Source organism: Pogonomyrmex barbatus, unplaced genomic scaffold (genome assembly GCF_055798465.1).
Source record: "Pogonomyrmex barbatus isolate J1 unplaced genomic scaffold, ASM5579846v1 scaffold17, whole genome shotgun sequence".
NCBI lineage: Eukaryota > Metazoa > Arthropoda > Insecta > Hymenoptera > Formicidae > Pogonomyrmex > Pogonomyrmex barbatus.
The window spans coordinates 2,018,587-2,033,320 of NW_028297113.1; the positions used below are offsets into that span (position 1 = coordinate 2,018,587).

The 14,734-nt window shown below is 34.8% G+C and overlaps 1 protein-coding gene across 4 annotated transcripts; it reads left to right on the forward strand.

Annotated features, from left to right (window-relative positions):
* Window positions 1–109: 109 nt before the first annotated feature.
* LOC105429342 (uncharacterized) lies at window positions 110–14,388 on the forward strand. 4 transcript variants are annotated; one of them, XM_089074251.1, is made up of 5 exons: window positions 110–465; window positions 6,753–7,238; window positions 9,459–9,524; window positions 10,380–10,537; window positions 10,797–14,388. In XM_089074251.1, exons 2-5 carry the CDS (start codon window positions 7,022–7,024, stop codon window positions 11,127–11,129), a joined length of 774 nt encoding a protein of 257 aa, XP_088930377.1. In that variant the 5' UTR covers window positions 110–465; window positions 6,753–7,021; the 3' UTR covers window positions 11,130–14,388. The 4 variants fall into 4 exon arrangements, with proteins under 4 accessions (XP_088930377.1, XP_088930381.1, XP_088930379.1 ...); XM_089074255.1 differs by having other exon boundaries at window positions 110–388; XM_089074253.1 differs by lacking the exon at window positions 110–465 and adding an exon at window positions 4,446–5,839.
* The last annotated feature ends 346 nt before the right edge of the window (window positions 14,389–14,734 follow it).

A 14,734-nucleotide genomic window follows, 5' to 3' on the forward strand; every position in this document is an offset into this window, starting at 1 on the left:
CGCGCAAGCTGGCAACAGGTAAATGGCAGGTAAGAGAGAGAGAGAGAGAGAGAGAAAAAGCGGATGGGAGATGCAGAGGGGGGGGGAGGGAAAGGTAGAGGAATAGGTGAACGCGAGGGCAGGGAGACAGGTGCGTCGGGTTGGAGGGGAATAAAGTGACTCCGGCTCCTCGAAGAGGAGGTGGGAGTCTCGGGACCTGAGGGAACTCGCCGCCGCCGAGTCGGTTCGGTTTGGCGTTCTCGCGATTCGACAGTCAGACGCGGAAAGCCGTCGATGGTGCGCGTGGTTCGTTCGTGAGTTTAGCGCACGCTAGGCGAATGCGATGTACGCGCGTGCGTCCGCGTTCACCGCGACGACGCAGGTATCCGGGAACGCCGAGGGTGCGTAGGTGCGTGGGTGCATGGGTGCGTGGTTGCGCGCGTTCGGGGCGCGCGCGAAGCGGACCGCGCTTCACGGATGACTTCGGTAAGCGAGCGGTCCGCTGGATCGTGATTGTAATTGCAAAATTGCGTAAAGACCCAAGAGCAACGGGCAACTGGCGCAACTCTCCTCTGGGTTCTTGCGCAAAATGAAGTTGAGCCAAATAATGATCGGGAATCTTTTGAGAGTTAACGGAGCGTTCGTAATCGAACTTTCGCGACTAGATTGAAGGAATTCTTTTATCCTCTTTTTTTTTGTCCTCTCTTACAGAAATTTAATTCAATATGGTTTAATATTGGGAGTCATTTATTTTTAGTATTAAACATTTGTTTAACGCTTTTATAATATTAAAAGTAAGGAAGTATATTCTTCCAATATTAAATTTCTATAAGGGCTGAAGTATAATATATATATATATATATATGTATACCTATAGTGCAGTAAAGGTATTTGAATGATATCTCTAATAATTTAAGATTCTCCAAATACCTTTCTTTTATATTCTTTCGATATATTCTTTATATTTATATTTGTATTTTAGATATAAAAAATTTTTAACGGTCGATCGTATATATATATATATATATATATATATATTTTGTGCACACTAACGCGAATGTCGACACCATCGAGAAAATACTGTTATTCACAGCTGCTTCGAGTTTATCATTGTCATTAGATGCGCGAGAATCTGGTTACCGAGCTGCTCGAATCGAATTAGAGCCGATCGACGCCTGAAGAGGCAAAGTGCGCATATCGAAAAGACGCGGGATACGTTTCGTGCAAGTGGTTGGACGATGTTGCGCGGAGACTTTAACGATCACCCAGTTGCATAGATAAGACGAACAGGCCTGATGTGCATCGAGATAATTTCACGATTTATTCATATCGCGGTATCGATCCACTGCTTCTATACACGTAATATTGATCCCCGCTGCTTGGAAACACTGGCACCATATGCCGGGACTTACACGATGTTTGGAAAAAGCTATTAAAAAATCTTAACGTGGAGAAAACAATTTTGTTGTAGAATAAAAAAATTTGGATCTTGAAAAGATAATTTGTTGAACATCAAAATTATTATGTAGGATGTTTAAGTATAATGATAATACTGTAAATTTTTTTTTTTTTTTATAGTCTAGCAATCAATTTGAACGTGCTACATAATTTTTTTTATGGCCCAAAATTAAATGTAAATAAAAAATAAAAATGTTTCAAATCTATATCCGGCAAAATCATTCTTTTTATATATCTGAAGGATTTTCTATCTAATTTGAAGTTAATTTTTTCTCACTGTTTGATAAAAGTATTAATTATTAAAAATAAAAATTTTCTGTTGTCGCTGAAATTTGTTGAAATTAATTGAGCACTAAAATTCTAATTTTTATTTCAAACTCCAAGATTTCAAGATTTTTATTAATTTGACAAGATTTCAAGATATCGGTTCTGATGAAATTCTAATTTGGTGCTTGATTACCATGTCACAAAAAGACTATCACCCAATTGCGTTTTCTCTAGAAGAAAATCAATTCGAAACCGTAAAATTCGTCGATATTTTTCTCCCTTTCAATATATCGCAATATATTTCAATATATGATTCAGGGAGATCTATACCGTTTATCTCTCATATATAACGTGCTTCCAAATAATAATGTACTAATATTTCCGGTATCAGTCGATGCTTTCCGAAAACTCGTTAATTATGCATTACCACTTTGCGCACGAGTTTGCTCGAATAAGGACAAATCAATGGAGCGCGACATCGCAATTGTAATCCACGATGGAAAATCGTTCGAAAGCGTCCGAATGGAGTATTAAAATATCGTAATCGAGGGAGAGAGCGATTAACTAATTATTTAGCCAATTGTACGGTTGCGCGGTCGAACGTCTAAGTTTTTAGTGTCGTCCTAGTTTTCCGCGCGGTTATAAGGGATCGGTTATAAGGAATTAAATAACGCGGAATCGTGACTGCATCGCGATGCAGTTTCTTCCGAGACGGATCGCCACCGCAGCGTTCGCAACGTTTCGTCATAAGGAAGATGATCGCGCATGTGACGCGGCTTCCCGCGACAATTCATTCTGACGTAAACTACGTGACAAGGCTGCGTGTTGCGCGTGGCGCGTTATCAATGGGCAAAAGATGTTACAAGAAACGAGATACGTGTGACGATATGAGTCATCTTCTAATTAAAATAACCGTATTGCGGCTGATAGTTATATGGGTTGCTATTTGATTACAGGATTACTTTAAATTTGCCCACTGATATCCTTAGATATCAGCGTCCTGGTCCTGGTTACAGAGATAAGTATGGACCGTTAAATTTAAATTTAAGGGATCTTTAGTCCCTGACTTTGAACGTGTTTTCAAAGTCCTTTTTATTTACCTGCCAAATCATCTTCAGTTATTTCCAAAATAAACTGGTATGATTACGACAGTACGTAGTATGTAAATTGAAAACATTTTAAATTCTTTCATTATATTTAACAAAAAAATTTATATTTTGTAATAATTCAAATTTTTTTATACTATTGTAACATGTACATAAAAAATTACTTTTAGATTATAGTATTTTTATGGTATCACTATGTTAAACATCTTTTTGACTAAATATTGCTAATTTTATTCACATTTTTATTTCGTTTTTTTTTTTATTTTATAATTATAACCGAGCATTCATAAGAAACCAAATCTTTTGGTACAAAATAAAGTTGTAATTAAATTTATGTACATCAATCTATCCAAATTGCAATTTAAAAGCCGTCAGATATTTTAATTAAAAAAAAAAAAAAAAAACCCGTTCTCGAAATTAGAATTGATGGGCAAACTTCCTTACGTTAACACTTTACTTTGAATATGAGAGTGTCCGAAGATTTCTTTGCAACCATCGAGAAGTCGTTACGTTTATTTCACGTTTCGATCTTTCAATTAAAACACGGAAAAAACCGGTTCACATCCGTGTTATTTAATATTCGATAGACTTGGACGATTCGTGATTCATTCCCTCGATCGTAGTTAAAGTTTGCCTGGAAAGTATTGACGACGCGTTCGGGCCCGTAACGTTTTCCCATGCGTAAAAGCCTGCTCGTGAACCAGTCAGGCAACATTCCTGTGTCCCGGCCGTGCACGTCCACCTACCTCTGACTTCCACTCGGACTTTCGACGGCGAACGTCGGTCGACGCCGACTTCGAGCGCGGCACAGTTAGCGACACAGTTTTCCGTTATCGTGCGATAAAAAGAAGCGAGATCGAGGCGCTGCTTAATGAAAAGTGGACCTGCAAACTTATTCACGAACGTGTCGGAATGTGACGACAAATAGAACGTTGTAAAATAAACAACGGGCGAATCGCGAAAGAGATAGAATAGCTCTTTGTCATTTTGAAAGATATTTTTATTGAAAATACCCTGATGGCCTTGGTTGTTATTAACAGTTGTATTAATTATTATAGTACTTATGACCAGATCTTTTTATAAAGAAAAAATTGACTCGAATCAGATTATATGCAACAATTTTTTAAAATATATCAATATTATATATTAACGTATATAACTTACACACACACACACACACACATACACACACACACACACACACACACACACACACACACACACATCACACATCACACATATGTATATAAAATTTTGATGAAGTTAAAAGACATGTATGAAAGTTTACTTCTTCAAAATTAATACTCGAGTTAAAAAAGAATTTTTCCTATGTAAAATTTCTCCAAGTTTTTTGTAATTCTCGAACTCACAATGATCTAAATTACTTTACGCAAAGAAGATGATATTTACTATAATAAATTTCTCATTAATGATTCATAACTTTTTCATAATATTGCAATGAATATTGCAAAAATATTGACAAACATATTTTTCTCATTTTTTTCATTCTCAGGATGACAAAATGTGTGTTTACTTTTCGAAAATTTATCTTTTCAAAGTTAGATTCTTCAATATTATTCAAATTTATTCGTTGGAAGGCAAAATAATGAAATTTTTATGTTTATATTTCAAAAATTTTATGTTTGTATCTCATATAAAATATGGATATAAATAAATGATAAGATTTAAATTTTTTTATAATACCAATTTCCATATTCCGTTTGTAGCTTTTTAACAGTTTACCGCTTTATTTCATATGACTATTCGAATAGATTGTACCATGTGTTAGCATTCGATTTCCATTTGTTACAACATCAGGCAACACCCCAAAGCATTGTGTGCCAATGTGTATTGTGCATTTGATGCCAGATGTATTGGTCTCGCATAGCGAATTGCGACGAGCGTTCGCGTTACAATGTAATTCGCATGATCGTAAATAAAGTTATGCATTTCGGGAAACAGAGAATATCCGGTGACTAGGTGTGTATATGTGTGTGTGTGTGTGTGTGTGTGTGTGTGTGTGTGTGTGTGTGTGTGTGTGTGTGTGTGTGTGCTTAAAGCACGCGATATGCCATAATAACATGTGTCATAATGTAAAAAAAGGCACGTACGATCGTGCATCTTCCGAAACATCGACCGATGAGAATCATAATAATAATTTGATACCGTCGCTGTGTTGCAATTATTAAACATTATAACGTTATCAATTATGACAATGTACTCTTTCGAATTCTTTCGAATTTTATATACCGCAAGCAGCTAAACAAATATAATTCCTAAAGCCGAGTCAAATTTTAATTAAAATTTCATTTAATTTAAGATTTCATTAGAGTGAGATTTCGTTTAATTAATCCTCTCAGATATTTAAAGACTGTGCAGAAAAGTTTGTGATAAAATATTTTCGTTGATTGACACTTCAATCTTTTCAATTTTTCTTAATAGTTAGTCGTTGTCGTGAGAGAGCAATTTTTCTTTGCCTTGAAGATACATAGGAAATGGTAAGTAAGCGTTTACCTCGCCGGTTGATACGAGGACTGAGTCATAAACACGATACGGCGCGACCCTGAGAATATTAGTCTCTCATTATATTTTATTTTGAAGACGAACCTATACACCTCACAAGCACACCAGATTTTTATCTTATCGCGAGCCATTAGTTCATCAAAATTCATCCAGTGTGATTACCATATAAACTAGCGTGGGATTTTTTAGATTCATAAATCTGTCTATTTCGCAATTTTCGATAGAACGTCATTCATGTTGAATGTGCACGTTATTGGCTCTGAAAAAAAAAAAAAAAAAAAAAAAGAAATGTTCCGTCGCCTACGTAAGTGTCACGCAATCGAAAGAATATAAAGCGCTGTCAAGAACGGCTGGTTGTAACGAGTAATTTACAAAACATATCCGCGATATGACAATAAAACCGGGTCGTCGGTGGGCAAGCGAGGCGAAAGTATCTCTGCTGTTGCGCGACATTGGAGGCCATTTTGATGCATCTAGCCGCGCTCATGTACGCGGCTTTAACACAGGTATACAGGTGATTGGTGCGTGGCATTTTGTAGGCATTGACGCATCTCCAGGCACCGACATCGCGACGCAATCGAACATAACCGACGGAATGAAACACATTTGTTTGCTCAAAAGTTTTTCACTATTCGAATCCTCGATTGGGGCGAGATGAGTCCATGTATATTTAAATTGTATAATTTACCCTCGACTGTTAAATTCCTTTGCGATCTTCCCGAAACCAAATAGCTATATATAACTATTTAATATATAAACTATTTAATATATAAATAGCTATATATTATTCGGAAATTAGATTTCGTCCGGGCGAATAAGATTTATAACTTTAAAGCACAAATTATTTCTTCTTGTAGAGAAGGAACAATTTGTGAATGAGACGAAACAATTTGTTCTGAAGAATTATCTTAATTTTGGCAACAAAAAATACTAAAAGTAAAAGAAAAAAAAATACAAGAACTTTTAAAATATTAAATCAGACAAAGAAATAAATATGGAACTATTTTACATTTAATCACCGTTAGCGTTAATTTGCTCGCTACAAGATAAACACGTATCATTATTCAAAACATAGTCGAGTCATTGAGTGATCATAAATTTTTTTCTCTTCACAACAGAATGTGCAGTTGCATTATCTAACGGACAGACTCTTTGGCCAACATTTCTTTTATAACTATTTCTATCAATGCAGATTAATTTTAATCTTCAACTTTTTATTTTTTTTTTTTTTAGTTCTAAGAATTAGAAAAAGATAAAGAGTAAATCAATCCAAAAATTAAAAGAACTCTGACATTGAGATAGAAATTGATGATGTTAAATATTAATGTATCAATAGATCTCCTATTGTATATATAACTTTGAAGATGTACATATTTACACGTTAGGTATATAACAGAAGTCTCTTCGTAATGTTTTTAGTGTCACGAGCATGGAGCCTCTACGAGGCATGCCTTGCGAGCACCGTTAAAGATCGTCACGAGTATCGATTGTGGATCGTGAGAGAGAGAGAGAGACTGTAAATCCGTGAAAATCGAGACACAGAGAGATAAGGAAAGAAAAGAAAAGCGAGAAGATCGAATTAATAAAGAAAGGAGGTTCATCATCACCGGTCGGCGAATTTAATTAAATTTATTGCGTATCGATCGTGATATTGGTTTGATTGTTTCCTGGAGGTGATCGTAAACAGCATGACAGCATTGATAGTGTCTACTATCATTGCTCTGCCCGTGTTGGCTAACGTCTTGCTGGCCGACCTCAATCTTCATGGTACCGTATGTGGCGAAAAGATCTGCAATAACTCGGAGTACTGCAGCCCCTTTGATATGCAATGTAGACCCTGTGCGATCGTTTGTAACGCCACGAGCCACAACTATCAACCAGTGGAGTGTACGAGAGACTGTCAACGTGAGTAATAAACGAGTATTTCCATTTTCTTAGGAAATTAGAGTTATCAGTGCATGGTTGTTAATCCTTCGTCATCAAATCGCGTTGCCTGCAATCATCATTAAAATCGCGTGACTCCGGCCGGCGAATATAAAACCGACCCTTCAGACGTGAAAGTACGTGGGATCTTCCTTGACTTTCGCTCGGAAACGATTTCTGAAAAAATTTCGCGCGCGCGGGTCTTGGAAAATCTCAGGAAAAAAGAAAGACGTTTTTGTTCCTCCAATTTCGTGTCCCGCAAAGTCTCGGACTTCGAAATCGGTCGGGCCTTTTATCGGGCGCCTATCGCACGGTGCCTATCGTTCTGTCGTTCCGATTTCTCGCGTTTTCACGCGAGCCGACCGACATGTAAACGGGAAACCGGATAGCAGTGCGGTATCGTCGTTTCACCTCCGCCGAGCGCGGCGACGAGCGAGCTTGGCAAACCAAAACCCGGGTTCTCGGGTCCGTTGACTTTGCACCTGACTGTTCCTACCGACTTCCCACACGCGAACGGCGGTCGATGAGTCACCTAGCTTCTTTTCTTCCTCCCTTCTCGCCCCGCCGTCCTTTTTCTTTCAGCCTCTCCGAGGAGGCCTCCTCTTCTCCTCGTCTTTTTTTTTTTTTTTTCTTCTTCCCTTCCCATTCCCGCTTGGTATTCAACGCTGGTTCCGCAATGGAGACGGGGGGAGATGTATTTCATGCTCCGACAGGTAGGAGAAACCGCAGGCTCTTCGCTCCTTCTTGGGACGCGCGAAGAATGAAATTCTCCCTGCCTTTACAGCAAAGGATGCTCTTTGCGAGGGGAGGGGGGAGGAGGGAGGGAGGGAGGGACTTGATTTGACTGTAGCTTTGGTTCGTATGAAATTGTCGGGCCCACATTCGGCTCCCCATTGAGAGTCCCCGTTACGGTGTCCGGTTACGTTATGTGGGTAAACTCACTTCGGACTTATGTATAATTTTTACATTGAGGGGGAACTTGTTGATTCTGTGTGCCATGTAATGAACGTAAAAATGTCGAAATAGAAAACTGGAAAAGAAAGATGCCACCCTTTTCACGTCTAGAATATTTACATAATATTTCTTTTTTTTTTTTTTTTTGAATAATCAAAACGCGTATATGATCAATTTTTTTAAATATTATTTAATATAAAAAAATTTATTTAAAAGAATAGAGAGAGGCAACATTAATAGCTGATATAATTATGAATAATTAAATATCCGAATTAAAATAATTTTCTTGCCTTTGCTTGCTAAATCTGACTTAGTTTGCCGAGTCCGAGTAGTGAGTCGATTCACGCAAGCTCGTCGTCCCAGGTCTGGGTTTAAACGTTTGCCTCTCTTTTCGATTTGGAACGGGGTCATCTGGCGTTTACAATCGGGATAAGGCGTAATCGCGCTCTCACGTGTTACACGTAAGCACCGTAGGTCGGAATTGTTTGTGCCACGAGTTGCTATCGCGACCGACTTCTCAGACCTTACGCAGGCGCGAAGAAACTTATGCTTTTTGAGAGGTAGTCCATTGACTCAAATAAAAAAGAAGTGGAGAACGAATGTGAAGACGAAATGTGCTGAAGTGAGAACTGGTGGTAGACAAATCGATCGCACGTAAGCAAATAAATTTTGAAAAATGTGATTTTCTTTAAAATCAACCCCGAAGAAATAGAAATATATATATATATATATATATATATATATATATATATATATATATTATGACGGATAGTGAAACTTAAAAGTAGTAGTATTTATTTTTTACAAATAATATTTTATACACGTTTACGTATATGTAGCATTTTTAATTACATACATATATATATTTTTTAACTTTGATATTTCGTTTTTACCTAACGATTACTTTATCTTAGAATACAAGCTCTATTGCTACATCGATAAAAATGTGATAATTATAATCATTATTCATTGCTATTTTTGAACCGTAAAGCGCCGAGTTCCCTCTCACTTAGAATAATAATAACGTCACGGTTGAGGAAACCTTCGAGTTTTATAGCGCCGCTGATAATTATTTTACACACTTTTAACACTTTCTAAATAAATATCTGATAAATTTAAAGTGTTAATGAAACGCGCATTTAACGTTAAAAACCTCCCGATCATATCTACTTTAGAAAAATCTGCCCGAAAGCGTAGTGTAAGTGCGGGAAATGTTGAATTAATTATTGGTATTTCCTCTGATTTCAGTTTATCTTCATGATCAGCGCTACGCTCAACAGATGGATCAAGCAAGGCAGTACGATGATCTCAGAGGTGAGTGGGCTCAAATATGAATAGAATATGTGCATAATTGTATGTTAAAGTACCGCACGCCTTGAGAGAAGGCAGACAAGTCGGAGATTTCAACGACGCAAATCTCGCACAAGCGTCGCACTTGGCTTGTAATTCTTGCGCGACTGCCTTAATACATGGTTATGACAACCGGTGTTTATCATTTATCATTCAACTTTGTCAATTTTATTACGGAATTATACGCTTTTAGATGCATTTTGTAGTCGAAGTTTATTTTTGTAATATTTTATATTACAAAAATATTTTTCTTTAAATAAAGAGGATAGCAATATATTTTTAATATTTTAATACTTATGTAATCATATATAATGTATGACTAGAGAAAAATGATTGTAAATATTTAGTAACATTGTTTTAATGTTTCGTATTAACATCAACTCTTCCTTTCTAATAGACGAAAGAACGTATACTTTATTTTAGAACATAATTCGCAACTTTCACTTTCGTGGTTTCTACGAGAGCGGATGTTGAACATACCTACGCATATCTTTTCTTAAATCAATGATATTACAAAGCGATTAATATGATGTTAATAATTGGCAAGTTTCTTTTAAATTATATATGTTCCATTTCTTAATGCGTGAAATTACATTATTATAAAGATTTCCTAATGGTAATATTATAGAGAAAATAATACACATATATTGTTTTACATGAAATGTGTATTGTTAATATTTCTTATAATAATATTTATAAGAATTTCGTTATCAGAACACGTTTCGGAAATATATTGAAATATATACCACGCTAATCATTTTTGATCTGTAAATAATTTTTATATTATTAGCTATTAAAACCCATTCTTCTATTATATAGACGAGATCGAGAAGCTTAAATATAGGTTCGTGATCACAACGACATTGACCTGTTTCTCACTGTTTGGGATGTTATACCTCCTGGGAAGGACCTTAATACGATGGAAAAGAATTCAGAATTCTTTACAAACTCTATTCAGGAGAAATCTCAAAGTAAAGGTGAGAATTCACGAAGAATAAATCTTTCTAAGAAGGTTGTCATTCTTACTGCGACAGATTCTTTCTTCAATTTAAATATAACGCGGAATTTATAACGCGGAAATAAAATAACATACGATTTAGCAAAAAAAAAAAAAATAACATACGAAATTTATTCTACGAAAAATTTTTCATATTCTTTTGCGCTAATTTTTGCTAAAATTTTCTCTTTCTTGCGAAGCAAATATTACAGCTTTTAATTTCATCGTTGGTTCCTCAGGCGGCCAATAAGAACAGAGTGCAGGACGACGTCGAGGCCGCTGTGAACAAGCAAAACGGTGGTCTCAAGTTGACTATACCGAGCATAAGTGCCACGGTGGAGGCAGAATCCAAGATCGAGAACAATAATAGCAGCAGTAATAACAGTAGCAGTAACGGTAGCAGTAACACTAGAAGTAACAAGATTAGCACACCGAATACCGTGAGTACGTCTCTCTCAAGGCGATATGCCAGCGAGGATACCACTCTCGATTACGCTTACGATAATCCGGCGATGACACCGAGCCCGGAAGCTGCGCAGCTCAAGATAAAAGCTCGTGAGAGCTCATTTTAACACCAGGGACTTTGGACATTTAACATCGGTAGGAATACGTACAGAGTTACTCGTGACTTTTCTTGAAAACTTGAGTACTTCAAATTTAAAAGAGCATTGAGAAATAAATATTCGCTTGCGCTTTAAAAATGCTATTTGAAGTTTTAAAAGGGAAGTTGAAGAACCACGTGATGAAAACAATTTTGTGATAATTGCCTTTGTGGAAAAAAAATATATATATATATTTAACTAGAATGTATTGAGGAAAAGAGCTGCCTTTGAGAATAATTCTAACTCGAATAATTCTAACTTAAGCGGGCAGGAAAGTGAAAAAAAGGATGTGGCAAAGCGTATATGTGTGGAATGTGACGTGGCTATTCTTATTCTATGAATAGCCATCTTGAGATGTTTCGTAAGATTTTTCACGTTTTTTACAAACGGTTTTTCAAGGTGCATTGTTGTTGCATATTGAATACATGTAACAGTGAGCAATCGAATGCGAAATCATTCGATGCCACTTCTTTGTCTTTCTTAAATGCTCGCGCGACTTTCAATGTAAGTTAAATAGTTTTCTAAGTGTGACATTTATAACTGATAGTTCCACGAATAACCACGGTCTCATAGAGAATAATTCTGTTTCTACATAATTTTTTTGCTTCCTCATAATTACTGAATCATTAAAACGCCAAGTCATGACACGAATGATTTGCTGTCAACAGTATTTTTTAACGGCTCGGTAAATCGTACGCATTTGCTTTGTGACTTATTCATGGATTAATTATACGTCGAATCGAAGAAATAATATTCGAAAAATAATATTTATATTCGCTCTTACACTAAATGTTGCCCTAATAAATTACTTGTACAGCTATATAATGTAGTACCGTAAGTTTCTGGAGTGACTCGTGAATGCGTGTCACGCCTCCGCGAACCGTGCGGCTGTGCGACTTAATTAAATAATTATTAACGCGACGTGTTCGCGCGGTGCAATCCCGTCGACTTCATTCCCGCTTCCGCGAAAATGCAATATTAGCTTCAACATCTTCTTCATCTGGCGGAAGAAGAAATTACAAGTGTTCTCAAATCCTTTCTTCTTTCATCGATACTTCAATGTACCTTTTAGCCTTCTGCCTAATGAAGACTCTGACGCTTCAATGTGCTTGTAATGCGAAAAAAATATTGAAACGTGATATTTCTTAAGATAAATCAACAGATAAAAAATTTTATTAAATAAATTTACATTTTATATTTCCCAAATAATTCTCGCGAGATTTTTATTTTACAAAAAAAAAAAATGTTTTACATCTCTTGATCTTTTTACATAAAATTTTCTTATCCCAATTTTAAAAATAATATCTGGTATGAAGCACTTTATTTGCGAAATGTTTTATGATTGCTTTTTCATATTTCATATTCACTAAATGACATTGATAGCTCGAATTGAAAGTCGACGATCGGGAATGCGAATTTTCATTAAACAGATTATGTATAACGCGCGTCTACATAGGATTTTAGGATTAATAAGTACATAATAAATATTTTAAGAAATTACATCCTTATCAGCCATTCCGTCCATGAAAGGCCTTCTGAGCAAACGTGCCCATATAAGACGGCGCACTTTGCATAGGTCAGTGACGTTGCATGCGAGAACGAAGGGAAATCGATAAGAATTTTATCGCGAGCCGCAGCGAGCCGAAGTGCATTGTGTGTATTTTAATTCTTGCAAAACCTCGCGACAATGTAAATTCAAATGATATTATATAGATATTACAATACCGTTATTTACATTTGTAAACACAAATTTTATCTAACAGTCATTAATATTGATAAAAAATTTTAGAAATGTCAAGTTATGTTGATCGATTTTAAAACTTGAATGTGTAAAAAGAATTTAAGAGATATTATAAAAAAGTGAAAATAGATTTATTGCATTGAAATGCAATTTGCTCAAAACAGATGCGCTCAACAACTACTTGCTCCCTCGAGATTGTTCTCTTTTCCCTGATTGGGAGGAAGTGCTCGATTTTAATGCTCAATTTTAATGACTGAATGTGCAAAAAGTGTGCTCAAACTCATAAAATGTTATTGACGATTAATAATATTTAAAATAAATTTTGCTTTTAATTAATTTATATTTTGTATTATTTTTTTTAATATGAATTTATACATGAATTAATGCATAAAGCAATTTCATGCAATTTCAACTTTCTATTTCAATATTTCATTGCAAAGATTCTTTATGAATCTTTTTTAAGAAATTAAGTAAATAATATGTCGTATTGAAGTACAGTTTCAATTTTTGACAGAACTTCATATGATTTTTATTCGTTGATTAATCTTATAAAATCAAATTAGAAGATTAAAAAATTGCTATTTTAATAACTAAATTAATCGGAAGAAGTTACGTATACATGATCGAAAGTAATACGCTTCGCCTTCGTCTTGCAGCAACCGCTGGCCTTAGATTTAATCATTTACGCACGATTCATTATTTTTAGCGATTAGCGAAATAGCAATAACTGCACATATTCACATACGCGCACACATGTACACAAATATACATACATACAGCACTTTTCATTTCATTGTATGATCCTCCTTGAGAGTCGATCAACGTCTTCCAGAAACGAAGATATTAACTTTGCCCACGGGCAGCTCCTAACCTTAAGTTCTTGAGTTTTGAATTGTATATATATATATATATATATATATATCTATAGCAAATAATGTTTTTTTCTCCTTACGTATTCTCCGTTTTTTTTTTACATTTATTTGTTTAAATAAAACGACGTAAAAAATGTTTGCTGATGTGAACGTTCGAAAATTGTAAGGATTAAATGGCTGAAAATGTTTTAAATAAGATTCTTTTCTTTCTAGCGTACCGAATTGTATTTAACAATTAACAGTTTAATATTTTATTATAATTATTGTAGTGATCTACTTTATTCTTGTTTTAATAATTAAGGGATTCAGTATTATGAATAATATGCTAATTGTACTGTTAATTGTTAATTATTATTTTATGATTGCTTCTAATTCTTTTCGATCTATCAAGTTTTAGAAAATATCGTGGATGTACAGTTCATTTTAGATTAATTTTAATATACTGAACAATTTATTACGCGTGATAATAATATAGAAATAATAATATATGATAACTACTCTTAGACGAATGTATTGATGTATGTGAATTATTTTGAGTCTGTGAGTTAGTTTTATATTGATTATATTATTGTATCTTTATTCTTATATCGTTATAAATATTCATATGATTCTGAAAGCGTGCCTTTTTCAATGCGATCCAAGATGACTACAATTAAAACAATAGATATTAATATGGCGTGCCTTTTCGATGAATTTTTTCGATGTTAAAATATATTTGTGATATATAGAAATTTATTTGTGTAATGTAAATATATAAAGAGATAGCGCCTCTCATATATACACACATACATATATATATATATATATATATATATGTATATAATTATATATATATATATATATATATATATATATATATATGTATATAATTATATATATATTATATATATATAATATTACATATATATAAAACATATATGTTTTATATATAAAATATAACTATAAATATATGCATACAATAT

What these genes read in the sequence shown, in the direction of transcription:
- LOC105429342 (XM_089074251.1), top strand. Translation starts at nt 7,022, where the DNA reads ATGACAGCATTGATAGTGTCTACTATCATTGCTCTGCCCGTGTTGGCT. An exon ending in GTGTACGAGAGACTGTCAAC is followed by an intron (nt 7,239 to 9,458) that starts GTGAGTAATAAA and finishes CTCTGATTTCAG; the next exon opens with TTTATCTTCATGATCAGCGC. An exon ending in GCAGTACGATGATCTCAGAG is followed by an intron (nt 9,525 to 10,379) that starts GTGAGTGGGCTC and finishes TCTATTATATAG; the next exon opens with ACGAGATCGAGAAGCTTAAA.